At 44.5% G+C, this 25,348-nt stretch overlaps 1 protein-coding gene across 1 annotated transcript in view; it reads left to right on the forward strand.

The window, feature by feature from the left end:
- Positions 1 to 1,244: 1,244 nt before the first annotated feature.
- Positions 1,245 to 25,348, forward strand: part of efnb1 (ephrin-B1) — an 80,835-nt gene continuing 56,731 nt past the window's right edge. Inside the window, exon 1 of the mRNA XM_032554430.1 lies at positions 1,245 to 1,489. Within this exon, the coding sequence (XP_032410321.1) occupies positions 1,245 to 1,489 (245 nt within the window). The remainder of the gene's footprint in view (positions 1,490 to 25,348) is intronic.

The following is a 25,348-nucleotide window of genomic DNA, read 5'->3' on the forward strand; positions in this document are numbered from 1 at the left end:
TTTTTTTTACTCCAGTAGCCTATCCCACCACTCGCTTCTGCTTTCAGTTTTGACGAATAACTCCAAAGTCCGTTTCAGTTCGGGTCAATGGCTCCGGCCGAAGCGGCTGGTTGGGGGGTAAAAAGCGGGGGGGGTCAACTTAATAACACCCTCCCACACCACCACCGCCGCCGCCACCATTCCCTAACCCATTTTCCTCCTCCTCCTCCTTCTCCAATCCAACCCTCCACGTCCCCATAAATGCCTCCGCTTCCTGCTTCCAACTTCGGACAGAGCGCCGTGATTGGCCACAACGCACGCTGTGGGCCGTCCCCGCCCGCCTTTGCCTGCCTGCGACTCCGCTCGGCTCGAGTTACCAAGCCGAGCTCGGGCTGTTGCATATACACACATACACACGCACACACTTCACACACACATACATACATACAAGCGTCCACCGGAGTCTTTTCAAGGAGATGATTTTTTTTCTTTTTTGAGGGGGGTAAAACAGAAAAGGAGAGGGGGGGAAAAAAATGAACGCGGAAAGATGGGAATGTAGCCGAGCTGATTGAGATCTACTCCTCGACCCCCAACAGACGCAGGTCGGATCCATCCTCCTCTACACTTTCGGTCCAAAGAGCGGCGTGCATTTTTACGCACTGGGCATATCGCTCCGGGAAGGCGGACCGAGACTGCTCGCAGCGCAATCCTCTCACGCTGCGAGCCAGGAGGGATATTTACAATAGAAACTCCCGATTCCTTTGCGGAGAAGAATAGAAAAAAAAAGAAGGAGGAGGAGGAGTGAAAGATAACACTGGAATGAGGAGGACCTCCAAGATTCCTGGCGTGCTGCGGAGTTGTGACTGATGGATGAATGTGGTCATCTGTAGGCTAAAAACGGGCGACAGGTACGGACACCAGCGGGGGAGCTTTGAACCGATTGGCTCGACCGGATCGAATCGTTGGAGTTTTTTTTTTTTGGTTTTGTTTTGGGTTTGGTTTGTTTTTCCTCTCCTCCCCAACGGGGTTAAAGAGAAAGAAAAAAAAAAACTGCCACAGGTCATACAGGACGCTCATTTCCTCCAGATCATCCTGCGCACACATCGGTTCAGATCAGTCAAGGACGAAACAAGCAGAAGTAGGTGGCGGAGGGGGGAGAGAGAGAGAGGATTGATAGATATATTGATAGCTGGATAAGGGGAAGATCTGAAGACGATCTGAAGAAGAAGTCGGACAGGGGGACATGTATCTGACAGCGACCTCGCATGCTCCCGACTGATCCCGAGCTCACCTTCCCACGGGCCGAAGCGCGCACTCAGGCTCGTCAGGCGCGACGCAGCGCCCCCGTCGCTCCGGCTTCTCGGCTCACTCTCCTCGGCGCGAATTCCCTCAGCATGGCGGGGCTCGGATGTTGGAAGTATTACCTCTGGATGTTTATTCTAATGTGCAGGTCGGCGCTACCCTCGGCTAAGTCGCTGGAGACTATAATTTGGAGCTCGCAGAATCCCAAGTAAGTCCCAAGTCCTTCGTACAAGCACGGGTGGGAGCTGCAATTGCTGGGGAAAAAAAAGTTGGAAATTGCATCGAGGTTCTGCTAAATATTGTAAATTATATATATATATATATATATATATATAATTTTTCTTTTTCTTTTTCTACATAATTTGCTTGGTGATAATTACCAGTCCTGCACACTGGGAGGTGTGTGTTTATATATATTTACTCCACAGTGGGGGGAATTTCCCAAACACCAACAACCACAGCTCAAACAATATCCAGCATGCAGGCCTTCACTTTAATCACAATAATGGATAGTTGATTATAGTAATTTATGACAATATTACATGCAGCTTTTATTTTCAGACTCCAGTCTCCAGAAGTTGGGAAGTTTATCCTTAATTTCCTCGCACAGCCTTGTAATTGGTGTTATTTGCTAAAAAGAAGGGTTGGAGGGGGGCTTGGGTGGGGGGTGTGAGTCATGTAAACTGTTCTAAATGTGTCAAGGTGAAGCAGTCATTTCTCTCTCTCTCTCTTTCTCTTTTTGTTTTTCTGCTTTCTTTTTTCAACCACTCTATAAGCCTTGAAACAAGAGGGCCACCTCGTATTTTAGATCTCACAGTTTTCCACTCCCCACAACAGAGAATCCAAGATGAGGTTCACTTATAAGAGGCAAATGGTTTAAAAAAAATAAAATAAAATCAAATTTTCTTAATTGCTCTGGCTGGGTACCAGGCTTAATTTCTGAAAGCAAAAGGCAAGTTTACCTCCTCCTCCTCCTTAAAATTCCCATTATTCCCACCAAAAAGAAGCAGAGCGGAGCCCAGACTTCTGATAGCACATTATGCTCTGGCAACAATTATCACCCACTTAGACGTGACTCCTGCGTTTTGCATGATGTTGGAAAGCGTTCATAAAGAGAACGGGAGACGGGAGGGGAGGGTAAACTGCAACAAAAAAAAAAAAAAAAAAATGTACGTGACCTTCATCTGAGCTCAAAGCAGGCCAGGGGACTGTAGAGACGGAGAGTAGCTTTGGCCGGCTTCTAACTGGAACTTAGTCATTCAAGTGAATCCACGATTTATCCCCCAAATGTCAGATGTCATAGGGGCTCGTTGTGCAGCCAGCGAGTAGGAATATTGCTGCCATGTTCACTGGGCTGCGTATATATATGTGTGTGTGTGGCCTCCGCTCTAATGGCAAGACTACGGCCCATCAGCTTTTATTTGACTCTGGCTGCAGCGCGTGTATACACACACTCAAGTATGTATATATATATATATCTATATATATATAGATATATATATATACACTAGATGTGGAGTACTGTGGTGTATTGAGGTTTTAAGATGTCACCGATTCCCACTTGAGTTTTTTCATAAGCTAAAGTTTTCCCTCGTATCCAGAAGCGCTGCGTTGTTGCAACAGGCCCTCAGCTCTGTTCCCGCTTCTTGATAAAACGTCGGAGTTCAGATAGTCACCTAGACGATTTATTTGCCGATTGGTGTTTCATGATCCGTACTGCAAGTTGGATTGAACTGGACCGTTTGTGAACTGATCTCAATCTGACTGCACGCTCTGGACCGCATTGGAGGGAATTTTATTTGAATCTGAATTCTGTGTAGCTGAATGTGACTTGGAAAGCGCCCAAGCGCACCATTTTTGTGGAATTTGGCGCTGTGCAGATAAGTTGAGCTTTAATCTGCGTTTATAGAATTTGCGGACCTTTTAAAAGCCGTCCAGCGTGAATTCAGGGGATTTCCAAATGGTTTAAAGTAGCAGTTCACCAGATTTTTAGCGCCAACTTGGAACAAGTTTGCATTGGATGGATGCTTTTGGAACTGCTGGAGCTTCGCTTCAGGAATTCAATTAAATATCCAAAATATTTATCCTGCTTGATTTCGGTAGGGAGAGTTATTATCTTGCAGTTAGAAAGTTGTGGGTTCAATCCTGACTTCCTTATATTGATTCTTCTCTTGGAAAGGTCCTTAACTCTACCAATCTGCAGATAAAAAAAAATCAATATATTGTCTGTTTGTGCTGTGATTTTAACGATTTAGGAATATACTCGGCTAAGTTGGGGTCACGAGTCTTAACTCTGTTACATTGTGAGCCTGAAGCTAAACCAGCTTGGATGCATGCAGCTTAAAAATCCTTTTTTTTAATGAGAGGTCAGAGAGAGTCTGGCCCTGAGGAGTATGGAGCCCACCTGTTGCTACGTACTGCCGGTCAGCTGGCCAATAGGAAGGTACGAGACTCCCATGAGACAGACAAACAGACAGGCAGACTCGACTCGCTGGAAGTACTCTTAGTCACAAAAAGTCCTGAAAATCATGCTACGGAAAATAATGGCATGTCGAGCAAAATGTGATTTGTGGAAAAATGAAAGTGGAATTAAAAAGGAGAAGAAGAAAAAAGATTTCATTGGGGCCAAGGTTTACTCAGCCGTCTTTGAGGGAGCCATTTTTCACTCTTGCTGTAACAGTGTCTTGTGGCTCATTTCTCGTTATTACATCGTGTGCAAAGAAAAAAGGCACTTTTATTTGTTGAGGCATGAAAAGTTGTTTAACTTAATTTAAATTCAGTAAATTTCATTTAAAATTGGAATTTTCTGTCAGGAAATGGAGGAGCCTGGGGTCACCAAGTGTTGTTAAAAAAAAAGTGCAGTTTGGGTTGTTTTGTAAGTCTGCAGTCAAATGTAAAGCAAAAGGACGTGTTCAACACGAGCCGATCCAATCAGGTTTGGACCTTCAGACTTGAAGAGCCACTGCTCTATGAATCACTCAAAGGGGGCAAAGCTCTGCACATTAAGCTCTTTTATTTGAAAATTACTCGGAATTTAAATGGGTGTTTCTGTCTGTTTTTCATAAATCTATGCATCTAAATGAAAGCAACCATTAAATGGTACGACTTTAATGTTCTGCTTAATTTGCATCAGCATGAATAATTGTTGTCTTTTATGTTTCAAATCAAGGCATTTTGATCTTTTTTTTGTGTGTTTGTTTTCAATTGTTGCGGATTTGGAATAAAACTAATTATAGGATGGAAAATGTCAGGGTAGCCCATGTCTGTAACACACACACATATATATATATATACACACACACACAGACACACGCTGCCACAAACTTTTAATCAAAAAAAAAAAAAGAAAGAAAGGAAGAGAGGAGACATTTATTGATTGATGATGTCACCTGGAGAGAATGTCTCCGAAGGTTACCACGCTGCTTTTGAGGAGGATATTGAAGATCATTTCTCCATCTGTTCTCTCTCTCTCTCTCTCTGCTCCTTGTAAAAATCCCCCAACGCCGGCTGAATATTTCATAAAGTTCACAGTGGAACAATAATGCACTCTGCAAAGTGTTCTCTCAAGCTAATTATCCTGCTGCTCTCCACTCAGAAAACAATAGACAATTATCTTGCTCTCTCTCTCTCTCTCTCTCTCTCTCTCAGTGTGTGTGTGTTTGCTTGGAGTACGTTACAATAACAACAACAAAAAAAAAGACAAACCTGTTTTCCTTGTGAAACGTATCCATCAGCTAGACGCCGCGAGAAGGCAATAAAGGAGCGGGATACATGCGCCGCAATCAGCATCAGTCTTCCCTGCTTGCTGCTGCAAACCCCCCCCCGTCTCCTCTGCTTGTGTTGCTCTGTGGTGATAATAGGAGGAGAACACCTATAGAAACGTGCAGCGCGCCGCGCTATCTGGCGACTTATCCAGATTTACGACGCCTCACTTCCTGTTCCTGCTTTGGGGAGCTCTGCTGCCTCAGCTAATAAATTAACTTAGCTCCTCTGCATGTGCGCTGTGCCACATGCACGCACGGTCTAACAATACCAGCGCTTCCCTGCAGGCCTTGAGTTATGAGGCAAAGTATTGGGAAGCAGCAGCAGGAGCAGGTTCGGGCCACTGGGGTGTGTGCATACATATATATGTGTGTGTGTGTGTGTGTGTGTGTGTGTGTGCACTTTTTCACATGTGCATCTCCTTTATGGATTTTCATGTGAGGATGCAATCACTCCAGCTTCAGCAGCAGCATTATCAATGACTGGGGCTTGCTTAATTGATTTTCCCCCCAGCATGCTTGAACAGGCAACATATATCTTCGCCGCGGCGCTGCTGACTTGAAAGAAAAACATAATAAGAAGTAACGTTGTAGACTTTTCGTTTGGCTGCAGGATGCATGAGACCTTTCTCATATTTAATTTGACTTTGGATGAGTGACTAGAGGAGTAGGGGGAGAGTGGAGAAAGGGGGAGAGGGGTGCAGGCGTGGAGAAGAAGACTGGATGTGTCAACTTTCCCAAGCCGGTAAAAGAAGCGCCCCCAACATTTGATCGGAACAAATCGGATTAGCTCTCATTTAGCTGAGTGGGATTACCCCAGAAAATGTCACTTTGTTATGACTAATCACGTCCCATCCGTTTGGGTTGGAGCCCTCTGTGAGCGACGACGTAAACACACACACACGCACACACACACTGACTCGTTCTCTCTCTCTCGGCGTCCTCAGGAATGTCACAGTGATGCCAATTTAACAATAATCTGACAAGGTCGCCGAGAGGGGCTCCTGCTCAGTCCTCTAACCCTCCTCGGCTAATATTTACCTCATGACCCCTCGGCTGCCTCGGCCTGTCGGCGGCAGATCAGCAGACAGTGAACAGGGAGGCGACACACCTCTGCAGTTTTTTTTTTATTTTTTAAAAAAGCCTCCTGCTCTAGCTTTGACCTCCTCACACGTCTGTAAAACCCGGGAACGGTTTGCAGGCACTTTTCGGTTTCGAGGCCCCACAGAGGAACGAAAAGTAACGAGTAGACGGACGCGTTTTGGCGTCGCTTACAGACGCTCGCTGTGGGTTTCTTCCCCTTCTCTGCTGTGTGTGTTTGCCGTTGACCTCATCTGGTGCTTTTGCATCAGTTGCTTTTTTTTTTGCTTTTGCTCCAGTGGCTTGGAGATTAAGCTGAACTTGATTAGTGCTCTGATATTTATCAAGCCCTGTTTACTTTTTTTCCTCCCCCAGACCAGAAAAAATAATATTGTGTCATTTCTGGGTTGATGTGGCTGCAAGTTTACTGTTAGCTCTGCTCTGGAGCAGTTTAGCTATAATTAGTCTCTGTTAGTTTTGTTTCGTTATTAGTTTTTTTCCTTCCCGTAAATAGAATAATTGCTATCATTACGGCATTATTTTTGCTTTGGATTTAGAAAAACAGAATGAGTTTCTGCCTTTGTTGTCAAAGGCAAATATTTAAAGGTTTTTTTGGTGTCGCCTCTGAGATCCACGGTGACGCCGTCTCAATGTAGCACTGATTTCAGTGGCAGGTCTTAAAACAACAGTCGGAAAGCGAGAAACCGACGCAACCTGTTGAGCGAGAGAGCCTGGACGAAACTTTGGGGACTGGAAGAAAAAAAAGGTTGTGTTTTTTTTTCTTCCGGGGTGACGCTGCACTCCTATTTTCCCTCCCTGATTCTTTCTTGCCGAAACTCACCTTCCCAGTCTCTGCCTCCCAGATCGCCCCCCCCACCCCCCAACCCAACCCAACCCTCCTTCAGACTCCTATCATGTTTCCCCTCTGATAGAGATCTCATTACACACAGAGAGGACTTAGAGCCCGATCCCCACTCAGAGAGGAGCAGGGACGCTCCGACCAATAAGAAATACCTCGGCAAAGCAACTGGCCCTCGGCCCTGTAAATGCGCCCTGTGTCTCGGTGGAAGGGAGGACAGCTGCGTTTGCCCTCCTCGTGTGTGTTGCGCTCCTGCGCCGCCGCCGTGACTGTTGTTTCAGCGGTGTGTAACGACAGATTCTTCATTTGGTTTATCTACATGAGGCACCTGGCCCCTCAGAAAAGCACTGGGTGCCGTGTGTGTGTGTGTGTGTGTGTGTGTTAAGGTTATTTTAGTGGAGAGGGGGGGAATGCAGCATTTTCATTCAGTGTGTTTTTTTTTTTTTTTCTCGGTTCCAACCAGATGGACTCACTTTATCCACTGGTGGTTTTGGCTGCCTGGTCGCTGAAAGCTGATCATTCTGTTTTTTGTGTGTCGCTGATGCATTCATTTCTTTATATTCAAGCAGTGGTGCACATGAAACCAAGCTGCATTCCCCAGAAATGGGTCGAGTGGGATTGGCAGCTGATTTTTTTTTTTTTTTTTTACTTCTGTGTTTGGGAGGGTGAGGGGTGGTTATCTTTCATGCTTGTATGATTTTATTTTTTTTTCTCTAATGGTTCTCATGACTCACCACAGTTGCAGTTGTTATTCTTTCGAGACATATTGCAGCGAGAACACCTAAATGCAATGAATCATGTGGAAAAATGTGGCGAGCTCTGACAGGATTGTTCTTTCAGTCGGACGTAAGGACTCAAGCTCATTTCGGTCTATTAATATCTGCAGCATTAATGAAACGTTCCTGTTTCCATGACACAGTTCTTCTCGCATACTTTGAGGCACTTTTTAATTCAACCTGGAATGTCTCGTCGAGGCTCACTGCTGATGTTGGACGATTTCAAAACTTCTGAAACTTCCTGTCATTCCTGTGGTTCAATGTTGTTTTTAACGAGATGTCAGAGTAATTGGAGTGTTCTGCGTTCGACATAAAGTAGCTACCCCTTTTGTTGCTGCACACTGTGAATCAGCTGGCTGCTACACTTATCCCAAATCTACTAGGATGACAAATTTGGCCATTTCAGCATATTTTTAATCATCCGGAACTCAAAGAGTCATGTCTATATGTACTAATGTATTAAAATTAAAACAATAAATACAAAGTATAGCAGAGAAAGCGTCATCATAACCACAAGAAGCAACACGGTATTTTACCGGAGGTAGAAACAATTGTTACTTTTCTGTTTTAAATACAAACCGTTAGAACATGTCATATATTTTATTTTAACTTTTTGTTTAAATGAGATCATACAGTGTAACTTTCAGATAATGACAGTATAATATCAGCCCCTATTTGAGATGTGTCTCTTTTGCCAACAAAAATGATGTATGTGAAAATAGATTGGGAAAATACAAGACTAAACACGTAAAGACTAAATAAAGAAATACAGAAGACTAAAACAGAACAAAATTGTAAAATGTACATTTTTGACACTATTGTATTAAAACTGTTTCTAAATGTTTTTACAGTACCCAGTGAGGTTAATGAACGCCATTTAAGTATGTTCTGAAGATTCTTCCATTTATAAGGTGCATGTGTTTGAAAAAATAGTTCTTCTTAATTTCTTTAAGTTATCTTTAAGTCAGTTGAAGTACCAATGCTATCTTAGCTAAAGTACTTGCTCAGTATTTCACGATGTTGCTGTATTCATATTTGTGTCATCTGCATAGAAGTGAGCAACATCTGGATCTATAATAGCAAAAAATATATTTTAACTTGGACTAACAAGTAAAAAAAAAAGTGTAACGCTCATCCCTGTGTCATCTGCGTAGAAGTAAACCAAAGCAGAATCTAGATTTATCGAGGTCATTTCTTTTGCTTTGAGTCCCTACTTTATCTTGATTGAAGAACTTGGACGTTGCGTAAAGAGGATACAAGTTCATAAATAACAGTGTTGTCTGCAAAGACGTGAATTATGACTTATCTGGAGAGTCGTTTGACATTGGGTGTTAATTTTACCTGAACCTAGACATATCCAATGTGTTTTTTTTAACATTATGTAGCAATTTTAGCTTGTCTTAAAGAAACTAACAAACTGTCCAGTGTATAAACACATCTGTCATCTACATAGACGTGAACTGTCGATAGTTCAAGACATATGCAAAGAGTATTTTTATACCATAAAAAACAGGAAATTGGTTCTAAAATTGGCCCTTGAGAAAAGAAACAACTTTACCATTAAACTTTATACTTGAGTTCTCTTTAAGCACATGCCGGATCCTTCCAGTTAAGATGTTTAACAACCAATTTATTACAAAGTCAGCGAAGCCTAAGTAATCCCAGTAGAGCTATTGTTGCAATACTCAAGCTGTCAGTGGGTGGAATGATGTAAAGATCACACAGAAAAAAAAATCACTGTTTACAAAAATAATATTTCCGCATAGTTTATCCTTACATTGCCCAGCCCTAATCATGTCACTTTGTCGCTGATAAATGATTATATATTGTGGCCCTTGAACAAACACTCTGGCTGTCCAAACTATGAGTGTTTTTAGAATTACCTCACCGTACTCTCTCATTAAGGCGTGACAGTTCATGAGATTAGCCTGTGTGTGTGTGTGTGGTGAGTCACCCAAAGCTATGACAAACAGTGCGATGCCAAGCTTATTACACAGCCACAATTCTTTAAGAGTGAAATCCGCATTAATTTACGACAGAGGAGTGCCAAAACAGTTGCACATTATTGGATTTGCGGTCTCCGTCTTGTGCAGTTTGCTGCAAGTTTAATTGGATGTCAAATAAATTGCACATAAACGTGAAAATTGTCGAGCCTTCGCCTTAGTTTCGCTCTTCACACGGCAATTGTTGGCTCGTGTGAAAGGGCAAGTTTGAGCTTATAGAAGTGAGTGAGTTCTTTAAGTGCGTGCGGTTGTCCCATTGTTCTTTGTCCAGCCACAGCAGAGCATTAAGGAAGTGTTAGGAGCGTGCCAGTGTGCCCCTGTGAAAGTGTTGAGGGCCTGAGTGGTGGATGAGTGTGGAGTGGCTGAACGGTGGCCGACTTGCAGGCAGTTAGCGACCCGGCTTTAATAGACGAAGGGCCCGGCTGGCACCGGCCGGGAAGTTCCCATCGACTCCGTCTCTGCCAAGCAGAGAGACACAGCCAGTAGGGCTGGAAACCTTCCCTTGGGATTTCTACTGCCTGCCTAGCCGCTTCGGCTGCGCATTTAGCTGAATCAAGAAAAAAGCAGAAAAGGAAAAAAAAAAAAAATCAAGGGATGCAGAGTTACAGGAAGTGGAGGAAAAAAAAAGTTGAATGGGCAAAGTCTGCCTTTTGTTTGCTGTCTTAGGTCTTTTACATAAGAGCAGTTCATAATAAGGGGATTAAAACGAAGAGGAAAGGAAGCTAATGTAGAGCGTTGAAACTCAGCCTTGGGCTCAACCACACATCCTTTCAGTCCAGCATGGAGCTCCTAGATTACTTCCATGTGTCAGCGCGAGGGAGACAGAGAGGGAGTAAAAGAAGAAAGGAGGACAGGCAGGGAGAAGTTGAGCGACTGAAAAGCGAGCAGACCGGGATTGGTGGAGATCAGCGGCGGCGTTGGACAGTGGAACGGATCTGTGTGACAGCCATCTCTAAAACCATTACCCCGACAGCTCAGACTCGGGGAACTCGTAACCTCCTCCTCCAGTCTGACCTCGGAGACTTAACTCTTTCTCACAGAACCCCTCTGTGTGCGGAGGAGGCAGGCCTCCTCAGATGCCAGTCCCAAACAGCGGGCAGGCCACTTTAAAGGCCAGCTGCACTGCAGCAACTTTCAAGACGTCAGGAGTTGTCACTGGTATACAAGCAACCTGGGATCTGTTTCCCTCCAGTTTGTGGCACTCCAAAGACTTTCACGGAAAGGTTTGAATTAAGTGTGCCAGGTCTTTGTGGGAAGGACTGACGGATTCCAACAACTAATGGCAAAAAGATGTGGGACGGGGCAGGAAGTGCATGTTTATTAACAAATAAAATTGGAGAAAGCACTGAGGTGGGAATATAAATCAAGACGCAGACGTGAAAACTTACAGCTCCGTTACTTTAACATAGCTGCTTTAGAAAATAAAAAGATAAGATGAAAATGGAATTCTTCAAATTTTCTGTTTTGTGTCGATATTTGCAGAAGTTAAAACTAAGGATAAACGTACGTATTGGGCTTGACGTTTCGTTTTCAGAATTATTAGAAATGTAGGAAACAATTTTATCGCTTTAAGAAGACATTCACCAGCTATTGGCGATTTACCTGTAGATATGAAAGTAATTTAAAATTAATAATTTAAAAGTTTTGCTTTAGCTGTTTTACTTTTACAACAAAAGCGAGGTAGCTAGCTAGCTAACTAACTAACTAACTTACTATTCAAAAAACATAGGTAACATAACAATGAATTAAAAGCTTATTTTATCGTCATATTATATTTTACTATGTTATATTATTAAGTAGCATATTACATGTTTTTTTTTACCTTTGGCTTTCTAATTGAAACCAAAGTGAGCCTTACTTACACAATAGATGATATTTTTCTTTTTTCCAAGAAGAGCCTGGATGAAGTATGACCACACCAAAGCAGCTCTGAACATATCATTAATGATCATCATGCAGCCCTTTGTTCAGTGTTATGAGTACACTAATGGAGTGACGGGGTAATTGAATCGAGTGGTAGGATAATAGAATGATAGAATGATAAAGTAATGGAATAGTGTGGCAGCAGCCAGCTCTTCCCAAGGGATGCCCCCAGTAAGTGTGTCAGCATGGCAGATGGGCGGTCTGCAAGGGACCCCTCCCCCCTCCCCCACACTTCCCCCACGTTAATTATAAAGCATCATAATCCATCTATGGCACACAGAGCCAGGACATGGAGACTATTAGGGAGAGTGTGGAAATGGCACGGCGTATAATCCTCGAGTCTTTGCCACTGTTAGATTTCCAAGGCATGAAATATAAATCACCCATTTCTCCATAATAGAATGTTTCTCGTGGCGCTCGGGGAATACGTTCTTGTTCTCTGTCTGTTCGTGCTGGTCTCCGCGAGTGTGTGTGTGTGTGTCCCAAATTTCCCGATGCTAACTGGAAGTTTAGTTTTTTCTTCTCCCCTCCCCTCCAAACTTCACTTATTTCCCACCATGCCCACAGGCAAGACAGACAGTCCCAAAGAAAAGCATTTCAGCTTGTGTTGGTGTATATGCGTGTGTGTGTGTGCAAATTCGGGCCTTTTTTAACCCATTCTGCCGAGCCTTAGCTCAGCCTTTTCTAAGCAAACTCCCAGCTTGATCCTGGTCCCCCCTTGTGCTGCTGAGAGAAGCCAGAATAAAAGGGCCTGTGGGACTCCCGCTGCTCCCAGGCCCGGTCCATGGCCACTCCGCCCCGCAAAGGCCCGGGTCTGGGATTTGGTCCGCGCCGGGGCCCCGTGTGGCAGCTGTGACTGACGCTTCAATCGCCTCTCCCTGGGATGTCCCGGCGCAAACCCCGCATTCCCTTTCACACCTCGGAAACGGGTGAGTGAGGGTAGAGGGGGGGGGAGACAATTACACACATATTCAGCAACCTCCCCCTCGTCTTATGTCCACAATCCTGCAACTCTGATGTATGGCCATTTACCAGAGCTATAAAAAACATTTGCAAAGTTTCTTGTGTTTCGAACAACTTGCAAATTAGCTTAGTCGTCTGGACAGCCCGTCTGGAATTCCATTCTGCATCTGAAGTTGCTCTTGTTTATTTAATGTCTTCCAAGTCGTCCTGTCTCTAAGTAAACACCATAACTTTGCTATTTCCTTTGAATTTCCCCTGATATTTGGGACATGTAAGTGGGGGGGGGAGAGAAAAAGATTGGAGCTTTAAAGTGGAGTTAATGCCATCATGTATAGATTGTCTGCAAATTGAGTTTGTTTCTGGGCTATTGGAGCAGGGACTCGCAAGCCAGCGGGATTTAAGTCTCTTAATTGAATTATTTTGATTGCTGACTTGATGGATGGAGTCATATGTGGAGCGTTTGCCGTGAGTTTTTTTTTTTTTGTGTCTTTTATTGTCTGACTGATTCTTCTTCCAATGGAGACATACCAGACAGATACAATAGGAACCTCTAATCAATCACAACTGCAAACCTGAGCTTTTTTTTTTTTTTTTTTTCCACGTTGGGAGAGAAATCTGCCTGCCGTCAGGTCCCAGTTCCACAATCCGTCCAGACAATGCAAAAGCAACAATGACATCAGATAGTACGGCACCCCTAATTCTAATCTTCCCATAATGCAATGCTAAACCCCGCAGAGACCCATGGTAAGGGAGAAAGGCGTTTTTTTTTTTTTTAAATGCCCCTACTGCTGCTCCTCCTCCCATGGCCTCTGGCGCTATATAGGGTTGTGTGTGTGTGTGTGTGTGTTCATGCATGTTTGGAAGAGAAAAAGAATTCAAGAGTGAATGGAGATGTCACTGTCAGACTCTTGCCTCTGCAGGAGCCCGCTCCAGAAAGGCCCACATTGACGGCTTGTGTGTGCAGGAGCCCGTCAGGGGGTCCGCCGCTTCCCCTTCACGCCGCGTTCCTACCGCCGGGATCGGAGCTTGCTGGGACGCGGGTCTATATTTCATCCTTTTTCATATGATGGGAGGCCTCCCCTCCACCCCCCGTTTCATCTCCCTCGCACACATGTTCCCCATTAGGTGCGTGTTTATTCTCCCACATGATGTGCTCGGCCGTGGAAGCCTCTCATCTTCCCCGATATTGGAAAAAGCGGCGAAAGGGGGCTGCTAAAGCAAACACAATATCCGAAGGAAAAAAAAAAAAAAAAGAACCTCTCGGCTCGCTTTATGAACTATGGAGAGAATAAGAGTGAGCGCCCCGCGTCGGCTTGATTTAATGAGTATCCGAGGGTGGGTTTCTCCCTCTCCGGTCCCTGCAGTGTAATCTGTCGCCCTGTGATGTTTTAGCCCGCTAATCGTAATGTGCGGTGCTCCTTCCACGTTCTCCTATCTCATCTCCAGCTTTCACCCGTGCACTGAAAAACTTCAACAGCTTTTAGCTATTCTCATCCGTCTTTCAAGTCCCCCCACTGTGAAACATGACAGGCCCGAACCTCCAACACATCACTCCTCTCTTCTCCTTCTCCTGTCTGGAAAGATGAAAGCTTTTCTTTGCAGACAAACCTCAGCGAATCCTTTTCCTTCTGCGCGCCGAGCACAGGCCAGGCGTCCCCGCTTTTAAGGAGCTCTGTTTGCCGCGTTTTTACTGATTTATTTATACACCCCTGATTGTAGCACCTCTTGCCTGTCAAGAATCTCAAGCCTGAGCCCTGCCTGTGCATTATGCAGGGCTGATTCGGATTTCAAATATACATGAACGTATTTATCATGGAGAAGAACCCCCTTTTTCACATCCGGGGTCGACTCTCATTCATTTTTGCTTTTTTCCTGTCCTGGAATGGAGTGGCGTGATTCTTGCCATCAAATAGAGCTGCTAGTGCGCCTCTCCCACAATGGAAGGGAAATGATTTGGCTCCTACTGGAGGGGTTTGGGGGGTGGGCAGTCGCTTCAAAGCAGCGTGCCTAGCTGAGGCTTTAACCCGCCATCTCTCCGCATTAGATCTGCGTCCTGTGATGAGCCTTTGAAGGGTGTGAGCTGCTCCGGCCGGGAGATTGCAGTGGCATTGCACGGATTGAGCCTTGCAAAAAAAAAAAAAAAAAAAAGTAAAAAAAAATAGGCCTCACTATTTGGTGGCAACGCCGGGATGGCATCAGTGTCAACGAAGTGAGCCGATGTATACGTGTTGGACCAAAAGTGGCAATGGTGATGAGGGCAGCAGCTGGGAACGTCCACACACACACACACACACCTCCACACACTCTCGGAAGCAGAAGTTATTATGGATGCGTGTTGTGCAACAACTCAGGAGTCAGCTGTGGTCTGCTTGTGCCGATTATGGTTTGAGTGTGTGTTTGCAGATGGCTGTAATAACGATCAGATAGCCCTCGTAATGGAGATAGCCCAGTTTGTAATAGCTTCCTAAAACAACACGTGGAGCGTCTTTTACGAGGCCACAGCCCGGCCCGGTTACGGCGGACGAGAGAACAGCGTCGTGCCAGACGAGCTATTTACTAGCACACGCTTCATACAGCCTGTGTCTCGCCCGGCTCCCGCCTGTTAAAGGCGGGCCGTTATCAGAACAGACAGAGACTCCCGCTGCACCAGTTAGGCCGTCCTCCCCTTTTTACGTTCACCGTTAATGAGCCTAATGATGTGTGTCTCTCTGATTGCATCAGTCAATATGTTGTTCAGTATGGGTTGTAGAGATTCACTGACAACTTAAGCATGTCTGCCTGGATAAGATCTTCCATCCAGGGAGGAGGGGGCGGGGGGAAAGAAAAGAAAGAGCTACTAATTTGTCTTGGATTTGATGGGACATGTGTAGCTGTCTTTTACAATCATGAGCTAGGATTGTAAGCAGAGAATAGACTTGTCAGTCACATTTTCTGATAAGAAGCTGCTTTTAAGGCACAGAAGGCAGATGTGTATTAAAATCACTGTGCCCTACTTGTAGCAGTGAGTTATCTTGTTCCATATGCACTGCTGTCTCCATCATTCTTAATAGTATTTTAGTTCTTCTTGCATCTGGTGTGGACGTTTTGACCGCTGTTATAACTTCATACAGAAATTTGCTTCAGTTCAAGCATCAATTTGTTTTGACTGGAGATGCACCAATTGGGGATTTCCTGACTGATATTCATTTCCATTTCTCATTTACTGAAAAATGTGCCTCAAAGTTCATGCTGCACATTGGCTTAGATTTCCTTGTTTCAATGCGTAGGGTTTAGGATTTGACTTGCCATTGATGAGTTATAGTCGATTAAGGGAATTTGGGCTAATTCTGATCAATGTCTGACTGATTCATATCCAGCTATGATAATATGGACATTTTTCTACCACTTTTACCTTATATATATATATATGTATATACAGTATATATTGCTTTTCATGCATGTTCACCTTTGTTTGTGTAGTCCAGTGTCTCTGCAATGGCTAATATAGGGTTTTCTTAGCCTAATAACTAAGTCAAAATACCATGCTATATATGCAACAACTTAAAAAAGCATAAAACATAATGTTTTAAGTAGTAATTATTTTGATAGTTTTCACAATACTGTTCTTATTAATGTTTAATGTTGTTTTTATTTTAATACATGAACTAAAGCAACATTTTGATAACCATCCTCTAAATTTGGTAGTAGTTGTTAAGTGCTTTGTTTACAAAATATTGTACATTTTTGCCACTTTCTCCATTGTGAATATAACAAGGTAACAACCAGCCCTGGTGATTTATTTTATTTATTTATTGTGTGTGTTGTCAGACAGAAATACAAGAAAATGCTAAATTTGGAGCGCGCCTACCAACTCAATTCATTATCCAGCCATCTCATTTATAAAACGTAGGGAAAGTTGCCCGTACAATCTGTTAGTATGTATTTTTGATGGCTTGGATCACATTCAATCACTGGGGCACAGTAGTATTTATATATGTGGTGGCGTATTCCTAAAACCACTGCCATTGTCTTGGAGTGCAACGATCAGCAAATCCCACTGGTTTTCTCTCGTACAACTAGAACACGCTCCGCTGAGGTGTAGCATCTTTTCCAGATTCAAACTCCGACTTCAGATACAAATCAAGCACAGCATTAATGATTAAGTTGATCTGCTCATATGGCTAGTCCGAAGACAGCTGCTAAACAGGCTAGAGACTTGTAGCTTACCGGCGGCTGTAGTAAGAGGTATTGGTTCCCTTAACATGGCGGTCCGTGTCTTTTGCTATCAGAAATATTGTCAAACAGCTGGATGTCATTTCCTTATAAGTGAGGGAAAAGTGTGGTAGCATTTCTTCGGCTACCTAACCAGGGAGAGGAATTCTAAACATGTTGAAAAGGAAAAATCCAAAAATTTAAGGTAAAACCTTGTAGTTGTTTGCTAAGAATCTGCTTCCTCTAAAGATTCTTCTTCTTCTATAAAGTTCTTCAGACTTGACCTGCAGCTGTACTGTTTAAAGTAGAAGCTGCAGTCAATGCTGTGCACCTCAAACTGAGGCTTAAAAAGGGACAAAGGGACATAACTCACATCTGAAATCTGTCAAGAAATCTGGCACATGAAGGTGCAGCCATGGTTTTGCCATATCCCGCATACAGCTAGAGAATACTCTGGTCACTCCCTGTGCTTTCTCTGGAATCCTATTAAAAGTTTGGTATTTTCAAGGGTTTGGAAATTGTACCTTTTTAAAACCATGATATACATTGCCAGTAACCAGCCTACCCCTTGTTTGAACTACTCACTTTTTTTGGTGCTAATGTTGGTTTTATTCTTTTGTGGAATAAAAAAAAAACCTAGAGCCCCTTGACACTGATAAAAGCCATTTCTTTTATAAGCCACACAGCTTTTGATTGATCTGTCCCATGGTCTTGATCCTTGGGCTTGGCTGATTAAACCTATCCATCAGCCTCTCTTATCAGCGCCCTAACAGATCGACTACAGGACACTGAACTAAACCCCCCTGCATTGTTGCAACACAGAAAAAGTCAAAGGGTAAGGACAGGGAGGGGAGAGGTTTACCAGAGCTCCTCTCTTCAAGGCCCTGAGAACAAAGCAAAAAAAAAAAAAAAACCCCACTTTGTTATTCTAAAGTAATAGCCCTGGTACAGAAATAAGACTTTGGAGATAGCCATCCATCATGCTATTGTCATGAATGTACCACATGCACACAAGCGCCCGCACTTCTCCGTTGTGTGTATTGCAATAACCTCTTGAAATGAGGTCAAACTGCAGCGTTGCAGATTGTGACGAGTGCTTCTGTCCTAGAGAGAAATCATAAAGTAATGCTTCCTGTCTGGACAGTGTTGGGCCCGCACCACTGATGTGACCCTGCCCCCGGTCATAGCTCACACACAGACATCAGCCAGATAATGACATCCCTTTCACTGACAGGCTGTCATTCACATGCCTGCACAAGCAACCAGCACACACACACACAGGTACACCCCCGCGTGTGCGCACGGATCGACTAAACACACTTGCAGCGAGCTCGAAAATGAGGGCAGACGAGCATGCTCACCGTTATGACTCACCAGAGTGATTTGCAAGTCAAATTTTGTATTTTTTATTTTTTTTCATAAGATGTGTCTATTATTTTTCCTGGAGAAATTTGAGGCGCTCATCTTCCGGGCGACTTCTAAAGCGAATGCATCAAGGCTACTAAAACGTGGATGATTGCGCGTCGCTTTTGCTCTCGTTTATCTGCGTGCATCCATTACCGTCAGGCTGTCAAGTGAGTGAAACCAGCAAACAGATGGGCTTTTCAGGTTCACATATGTTGGATTTCTGGGGAAAGTTTGTTAAACATCACACCTCCTTTATCTTCACGCTCAAGCTCACACTCTGGAAATCAACTTTTTGCTCAATTTAAGCATGAACACAAACATGCTTGTGGGATGATGGTATCGCCTTTTTTTTTTTTTTTTTACAGGCTGGTTCAGAAGCTCTTTCTCTGCATGTTACATCAGATAAAATTAAAGTTTGCAACTGACTGACTTATCGTCGAACCATCAAGCCGAGTTTACACAGTCTGAATTATTATGTTGAAAGAAGATGGTTTATTGAAATCCTGTTGGAGCATGCTCCACAGAAGCAGGTGTAGACCTGTTAGCTTGCCTACTGGCTGCTTATACATTTTTTCTTTTTAAGAAGGTGGGGGCTTGAATATTTGTGGGATTGGGGGGAGGGGGGATGGAGCACATTCATTAACCTGGTATCCAACTAATCTCCTGGCTAATTCATTTAGTTCTCCCAAGTACTCCTATGTTTTAATATCCTCTCGGTGCTGGCCGCTCATGGGATGTCGCCGGAGCGTAGCCATGGCGATGATTGTGTCATTATTTTGCAGTCAGATGAGTGATATCCCAGAGGGCTCTGGCTGAGTTGTCCAGGCTGGTTGAGAGGGACTGATTAGAATTGCAAATGGTGGCCAAGTGTTGTGTTTATTGTGTGTCTCAATATTGGAGACAATCAGGCGAATCAAAGCCCTCAGCTGGAGGGATGGGACTGAGGCACGGTGGGCCTCTCTAGTTGGCACCACGTTCTTTGCTCCCCCCTCCCTTTCTCCGGCTCCCCTCTTTTCTTCCCTCTTTTGCCCTCTCTCTCAGTCCACTCGGTCGTGTGGGTATGTCCTGAAGTGCGCGGACACAGCTGTTAAAAGAGCCCGAGAAGCAGAGAGAGAGAGAGAGCGAGAGACGCACTAAATCTAGTGCACTCATCTGTTGTGTGGCAAGCCCCCTCACGCAGCTGAGAAACATTAAACATGCTTTATGGTAATGAAAGAGCCAGCGACAGACATAAATATCAGTCAAAGTGGTGACGGTTTAAAATCTTGTTGTTTGCTCGTAACGCAAAATTTGTCATTATTGCAAATTATTGCAGAGGAGAACCACGCAGTCACGGCTCGCTTGGAAACGAGCAAATATCTCGGCGCTGTTCGTGCTGACAGGCTCCGGTAATGGAACATGTTGGCCAGGCGCCACGTCGGTGATGGCTCGGTGACAAGCCCGTGGTACAAAGTGCCCTGCAAACACACATGTTCTTCCCAAATCGCCCGCGAATTGTTCTTCCTCAACGATCGGCCATTATCCCGATATTGACTCACTGTTTGCACAAGACTCGCCAAAATCCATCTGAAAGCCATCCAGCGCGGCTGTGTTAGACAGGAAGCCTGTGTTTTAGCTGTGCGTGTAATTCACTCTGTCACTTGCACACAGAGAGGCCCATCTTCTCTTGTTTCGCTACTGTTGGCTTTTAAAGAATGCCCGTGTGTATATAGCGTGCATGCTATGCGGGAGCGGTTGTATTTTCGTGAGCTCTCATGCATGCATATGTCCCTGTTCGAGCACTTGATGATTCCCCTCGGTCATACGTGCGCCTCATATTGCACCGCATGACCAGTCGCAACAGGCTCAAGTGAGGCCCAGGTACAGACATGCATCCTGAACAGGTATTGCTGCAGGGAGTAGACTGTTATAGCTTCATTTTATTGCGCCACACATGGTCTTTTTTAGCTCTCATTTGCCTTGGGCTAAGTGAAAACTAAGTTAGGAGGAATGTGTCCATGCTGCAGAAATGTGTCAGACTTTCAGAGAGTTTTCTCCTTTCGACTTTTGAGCAGAGTGAGTGAAGGCCGGCGGCCGTCGCGGGGCCTCAGATGTCTTGACGTGAAATGATCAAGAGTCGCCGGCCTTGAAAGGCGGCAGTCAGTGTACGCGAGACGCAGACGCTCGCAGCCTGTTTAGACAGGGGTTGCGTGGCGTGACGCCTGACAAGAGCCTGATGAGGGATGTTAAGAATTGTGTGGATAAGGAGAAATAAGAGAATGGGTAAGAGGGAGAGCGTGTGTCACATTGCCAGTGTGGCTGAGTGGGTGAAAGGAGGAGAGGGTTCACGAGGCGACATCTCGTCAGCTGTTTGACTTTTCCCCCGTTTCCCAGGGAAGCTGTTTTAAAAATATTGCAGAAGACAAACCGCCGACCAATGACAAACTGAACTGCCACAAAGGAAAAAAGACGGCAACGGCTGCTGTTTGTTGGTGACTGAATTATTGCCGTTGTCTGAGATCGGAGACTCTGGAAAGGCGCGGGCGTCTGCGCCGTGCCTGTAGCCGACACGTATCACCTACCGGACTCCTCTGGCCATCCATCTCGAGGCGCTCCTGACAATAGCAGGAATATATTAAAAAAGAGCTAGTCAGGAGGGAAGGTGGACACAAGATAAATATTGTGTTAGTATTTTCCCTCCCGCTCCCTTGCAATTGTCTCTCACTCTGACAGATGAACAATGGAAGTATTTTGAACTTTGCAGCGTACGATTTTTTACGTCTGGGTTCAGAGCTGTGCTGTCAGAGCCAGACTTGCTCTGGCAGAGATTGATTGATTTGCTTTCTGCCGTAACCGTGTCTTCCCTTTGTTCTTCCAGGAAGGCTTTGGTTTCTCTCCAGATTGTCTGGCTGTGTCATATTAACACCTGTTAACAACAAGCAGCCTTATAAAATACGCACTCAGCTCCATTTAAATCGTAAAGGGTTCACATAAAGTTCTAAAAGGAAGTAGCTAATGTCTATATTATGAGACAGAGCAAATATGCGCTCAGAGGGACCAAATATTATTTACTGTTAATGTATCTCCTACATGGCGTCATTTAGGTATTTGTAGTAGAGTTTCTGCTTCATGTATTCTCGCTAGGAAACCTTCCGATTATCAAGTATTAGGGTACAACAAGGTTTTCAAAAGTTAGTTGTAAAAATTGCTTACATTTTTCATGCAGTCTCTTCAGTTTATCGTGACCGTAGTATCTCACTGAAGCAACCAGTCAGACAGAGTTGCTCCAATCTGTGTCTGTTGGCAAAGAAGTGCTAACCTGCTGCTAGGGCACTTCTGGCTAAAATAACAGAAACAAATGACAGTACGGAGACATGTGTAATCATGGCAAACAGAGAGTGGCTCAACTAACTGAAGGAAATGACTGAACTGAATTAAAATTTCAATTGGTAAGTTAAGATTTGTATGACTGTTAGCTTGTATCCAAGCAGCTAGCCTGAGGAGCTAGCTAGCTAATGTTAGCTTATAGCTTATTGTGCTGCAAAAAGGTACGATATTCTGAGTAAAGGGAAAGCTCAGTTGAAAATGGCTAATAATTTAGCTGTTTTTTAATCAAAATATTTGTTTACTGAAGTCTATTTTGTCCTGGCAAAAGAGGACAAAATGTTGTTTTTAGCATTTGTAAATGTTTTAAATTCTGAAAAAAAAAAAAAAATCCCAGCTTAGAAAATAAATCTTGAATTTTGGTGTTACAAGCTAACATTTAGTAACTTGTGCTAGCTGTTTACTCCCTTACATGGTTTCTATGCAGGCTTTAAGCTAAACTAAAGTAAAAATGCCTAAACTAATCTAAATAATCAATGTTCTGGCTAGCTAGCGTCCAATTTTGACTGCACAAACATGTGACTGGAACCAATATTCTTTCCCGAGAAGAAAGCAAATAAACATATTTCCCTAAATGTCAAACCAATTCCTCAAAGAAAAACCTCATTAGGAATGGGTGTCAGGTTTGTTTCGGAGTTCCCCCCGCCCCACGCTCCCTTCCTGATCACCGACTGATTTAATTCCCAGATGTGTCGGTGCCAAAATATACTGCTGGGCAGGTCAGCCTGAACCACTCCCCCACCCCACTTCTGAGAGTTGTGAAGACTTTGAAAAGAGAGAAGAAAAAAAATCACCGAATTGTGGCTCTAAAGTGCAACAAACCTCTCTTCTCCCAATGAGTTTTCCTTCCCTTTGTTTTGCTGATCAGTCAGAAAACCCGATCTCTCCAGCTCCGGCATGCTGAGATGGAAGGACAATTGTTCAAAATGAATTCAACTCTGACTGGTTCTATCTGTGTCAGAAAGAATGAAAATAATTGGGATAAAATATCTGTGATTTCAGCTTTTGTCCCTGTTTATTGTTGGGTCTGATTGAATGCAACATTAAAAGGGTCTTTTGAATGCCTTTTGTGAGCCTATTAAGGGAATTGGAGATACAGACCATAAAATGTCCTCTGTAGCAATCTGCGCAAGCTGTGTGGGTTTGATGATGATTATGATTCTTTTTCTCTTTAGTTACTCCATCCGCTCCTCCAGGTGGTTGTGGGTAATATTAGGTGAAGAAGGGAGGATGGGGGTATTGTTTGCTAGAGGAATCTTTTGGTTAATGTTCTCTTGCCTTCCTGAATACAGATATTCAGGAAGGCCTGGGCTCAGCAGTGCCCAGTCCTCGGGGATTCCTCTCTCTATGACTGTTGGACATCAAAATTTGGCTCGACTTGGGGGGGGGGGGTGGCGGCTGGCACGACAACACACACTCATGCTCACCCACTCAGGCCTGTGTGCCTACATGCATCACGCACATCACACATAGACAGTGAGCTCAGGCCAGGCGGGTTTGGCTGTGACTGTAGACTGGGCCTGTGGAGAGATCTTTATGGAGCAAGCAGGGGCCATCTGTGGCTGCTCCTCTGTGATGGGAGGCAGCTGGCTATGTGTGTGTGTGTGTGTGTGTGTGTGTGTGTGTGTGTGTGTGTGTGTGTGTGAAGGCGTTTGTGCGAGTGTGTCAGAGAAGAAACCAAGGAGGAGGAGGGAAGAGAGGCTTGTGTGTCTTTAGGTCATGGAACAGTCCCATAACGAGGGCTAAACTCAGGCTGAAACTGACCCAAATGGTTTTGTCTCAAGCCAAGCCAACATCATCTTTCCTCTACTCTTCTCCTTTCCTTTCCTCCTTTCCTTGCAGCCCAGCTGGAAAAGCTCAGTCCCTGGGCTCCTGGATGAATAACTGGGGACCCAAAGAGCAGCAGTCTGGGCTTCCTCTCTCTGTCACCGATACCAGGGATGACACTCAATCACAACCACGCACACCCCCGCTCGCTTAAACTCCCCTGCTCTTAAAGAGGGATGAACTCGGCACTGACAGAAACCACGGAGGCCATAAGAAGAAACAGATTATACTCTTTCTCCTCCCTAATGACTTCTCGCAACCCCTCTCGCTCGACAGTCCTCTTCAGCTTGTTCCCCCCTTAACAAGGTCCACTTCTGTCCTCCTCGTGACAAGGCCATCTGGACGTCATCTCGTTAGCTCGTTACAGCCTCTGATTGTGCGATGCTAGCCCTTCATGTGACAGTGATAGAGGGCGAGCATACTGAGCTTGTTTGGTGAACATGAGAGGTGTGTGTCAGCCGCGCTCGCGTCTGTGTTCTAGCTCGCCGGTGTGCAACTGCTATGAGTCACACTGAATCTGATCTGCTCTGCATGCCAGCCTGCTGACTGAGCCATCGGGAGCTAGCGAGCATTAGCCTGTGAGAGCGAGAGGGCGTCTGTGTTCACACGTACAAAAGCGGCTCTCAGCGGGGTGGAACTCAGCATTCTCAGTCTTCCCTTCTTGCTTCTGAAGTCGTCGTTTGTGTCTCTCCAGCGAGGACGGCCCGAGGGGGGAAATTCCGAGCGATTCGCTTTTCAGCAAGTCGCTGCAGCAACGCAGGGGCCTTCTGGAGTTAAAATGCAATGTGGCCCCAGCTTAGTTTATCCACCGCCACCAGTTTTTGCTCCATTTCTATAATAAGGGTCAAATCCTTCCTGCTTTGCTAAACAATTCAGGAGCCAGATGGATCTTGTTTTGCTTAATTTCAGGATGCCTATGTTTGTTGGTACGCCTCGCTAATGTGTGTGTGGCCCGTGTGCGCGCCGGGGCGACTTGTTTACTGTGTTTGACATGTGAGGAAATCAGTGTGTGTACACTGCGGGGTGTGTGTTTATGTGTGTATGTTTATAGTCAGGCCTCCTTAAGAACATCTGCCCTTGCAACGGCCTGACAGAAGCCAGCTATGTATACAAGCAATAGCGTTTTAGCTGCAGGCGACGAGAACAGACCCTTTGACCAACCTACCTTCTCGCGAGACGGTTCAGACTGGTGCTGGGTCTGTGCAAACAGTGACAGTTTAGTGCTACGTGTGTTTCTCCCTTGTAAGAAATGGGTACACTGTGTCCGGGCTCAATGGATCTCAGCTACATATGAGAGAGCGGAGCCATTTCAGAAGCTGCTGTTTGAGTATTTCCAATCTGAGGCTTTGTGGATCTATCTCGCTGGATCTGAAAAAGCGGTTCTGGGCTTAAACAGTTCCTGCTTGGAGACAGACGTTTTAACATTTACAGACTTGATTGAGAGCTGGAAACCAGTGTGACCGGCATGAGACAATCAAGCAAGTCGGTAATCATTGGTTTAAAAACGTGTCCTGTTAAGTAGAAGCAAAGTATTAACTTTCTCATGATTTCATGTTGCAACCACAAATTTTAGTTATTTTCTTTGACAGGTCAATGCATCGTAGTGTGTAATTTTGTTTGCTAGGCACTCCACAAATTTGGCAAAGAAAAAACACATTATGTGCGATGAAACATTATCAAAACACATCGCTGTAAATAAAACTGGATACAGGCCAATGCTGGCTGACAGCTGGAAGACTTCATAAGACTTGAGGATCGAGGGGAGGGCCAGTGAAAATTGAGTTGCAAGAATTCAAAATTGCTGTTCACTGACACTTTCTGTCCAGTCCGACTGAGTTTCAGTAATTGTTGAACGTGCAAAAATATCAGTTTGCAGATGTGTAAGGATAGTGAATTATTTAGTGGCGTTGTAGT

Source organism: Xiphophorus hellerii, chromosome 23 (assembly GCF_003331165.1).
Source record: "Xiphophorus hellerii strain 12219 chromosome 23, Xiphophorus_hellerii-4.1, whole genome shotgun sequence".
NCBI lineage: Eukaryota > Metazoa > Chordata > Actinopteri > Cyprinodontiformes > Poeciliidae > Xiphophorus > Xiphophorus hellerii.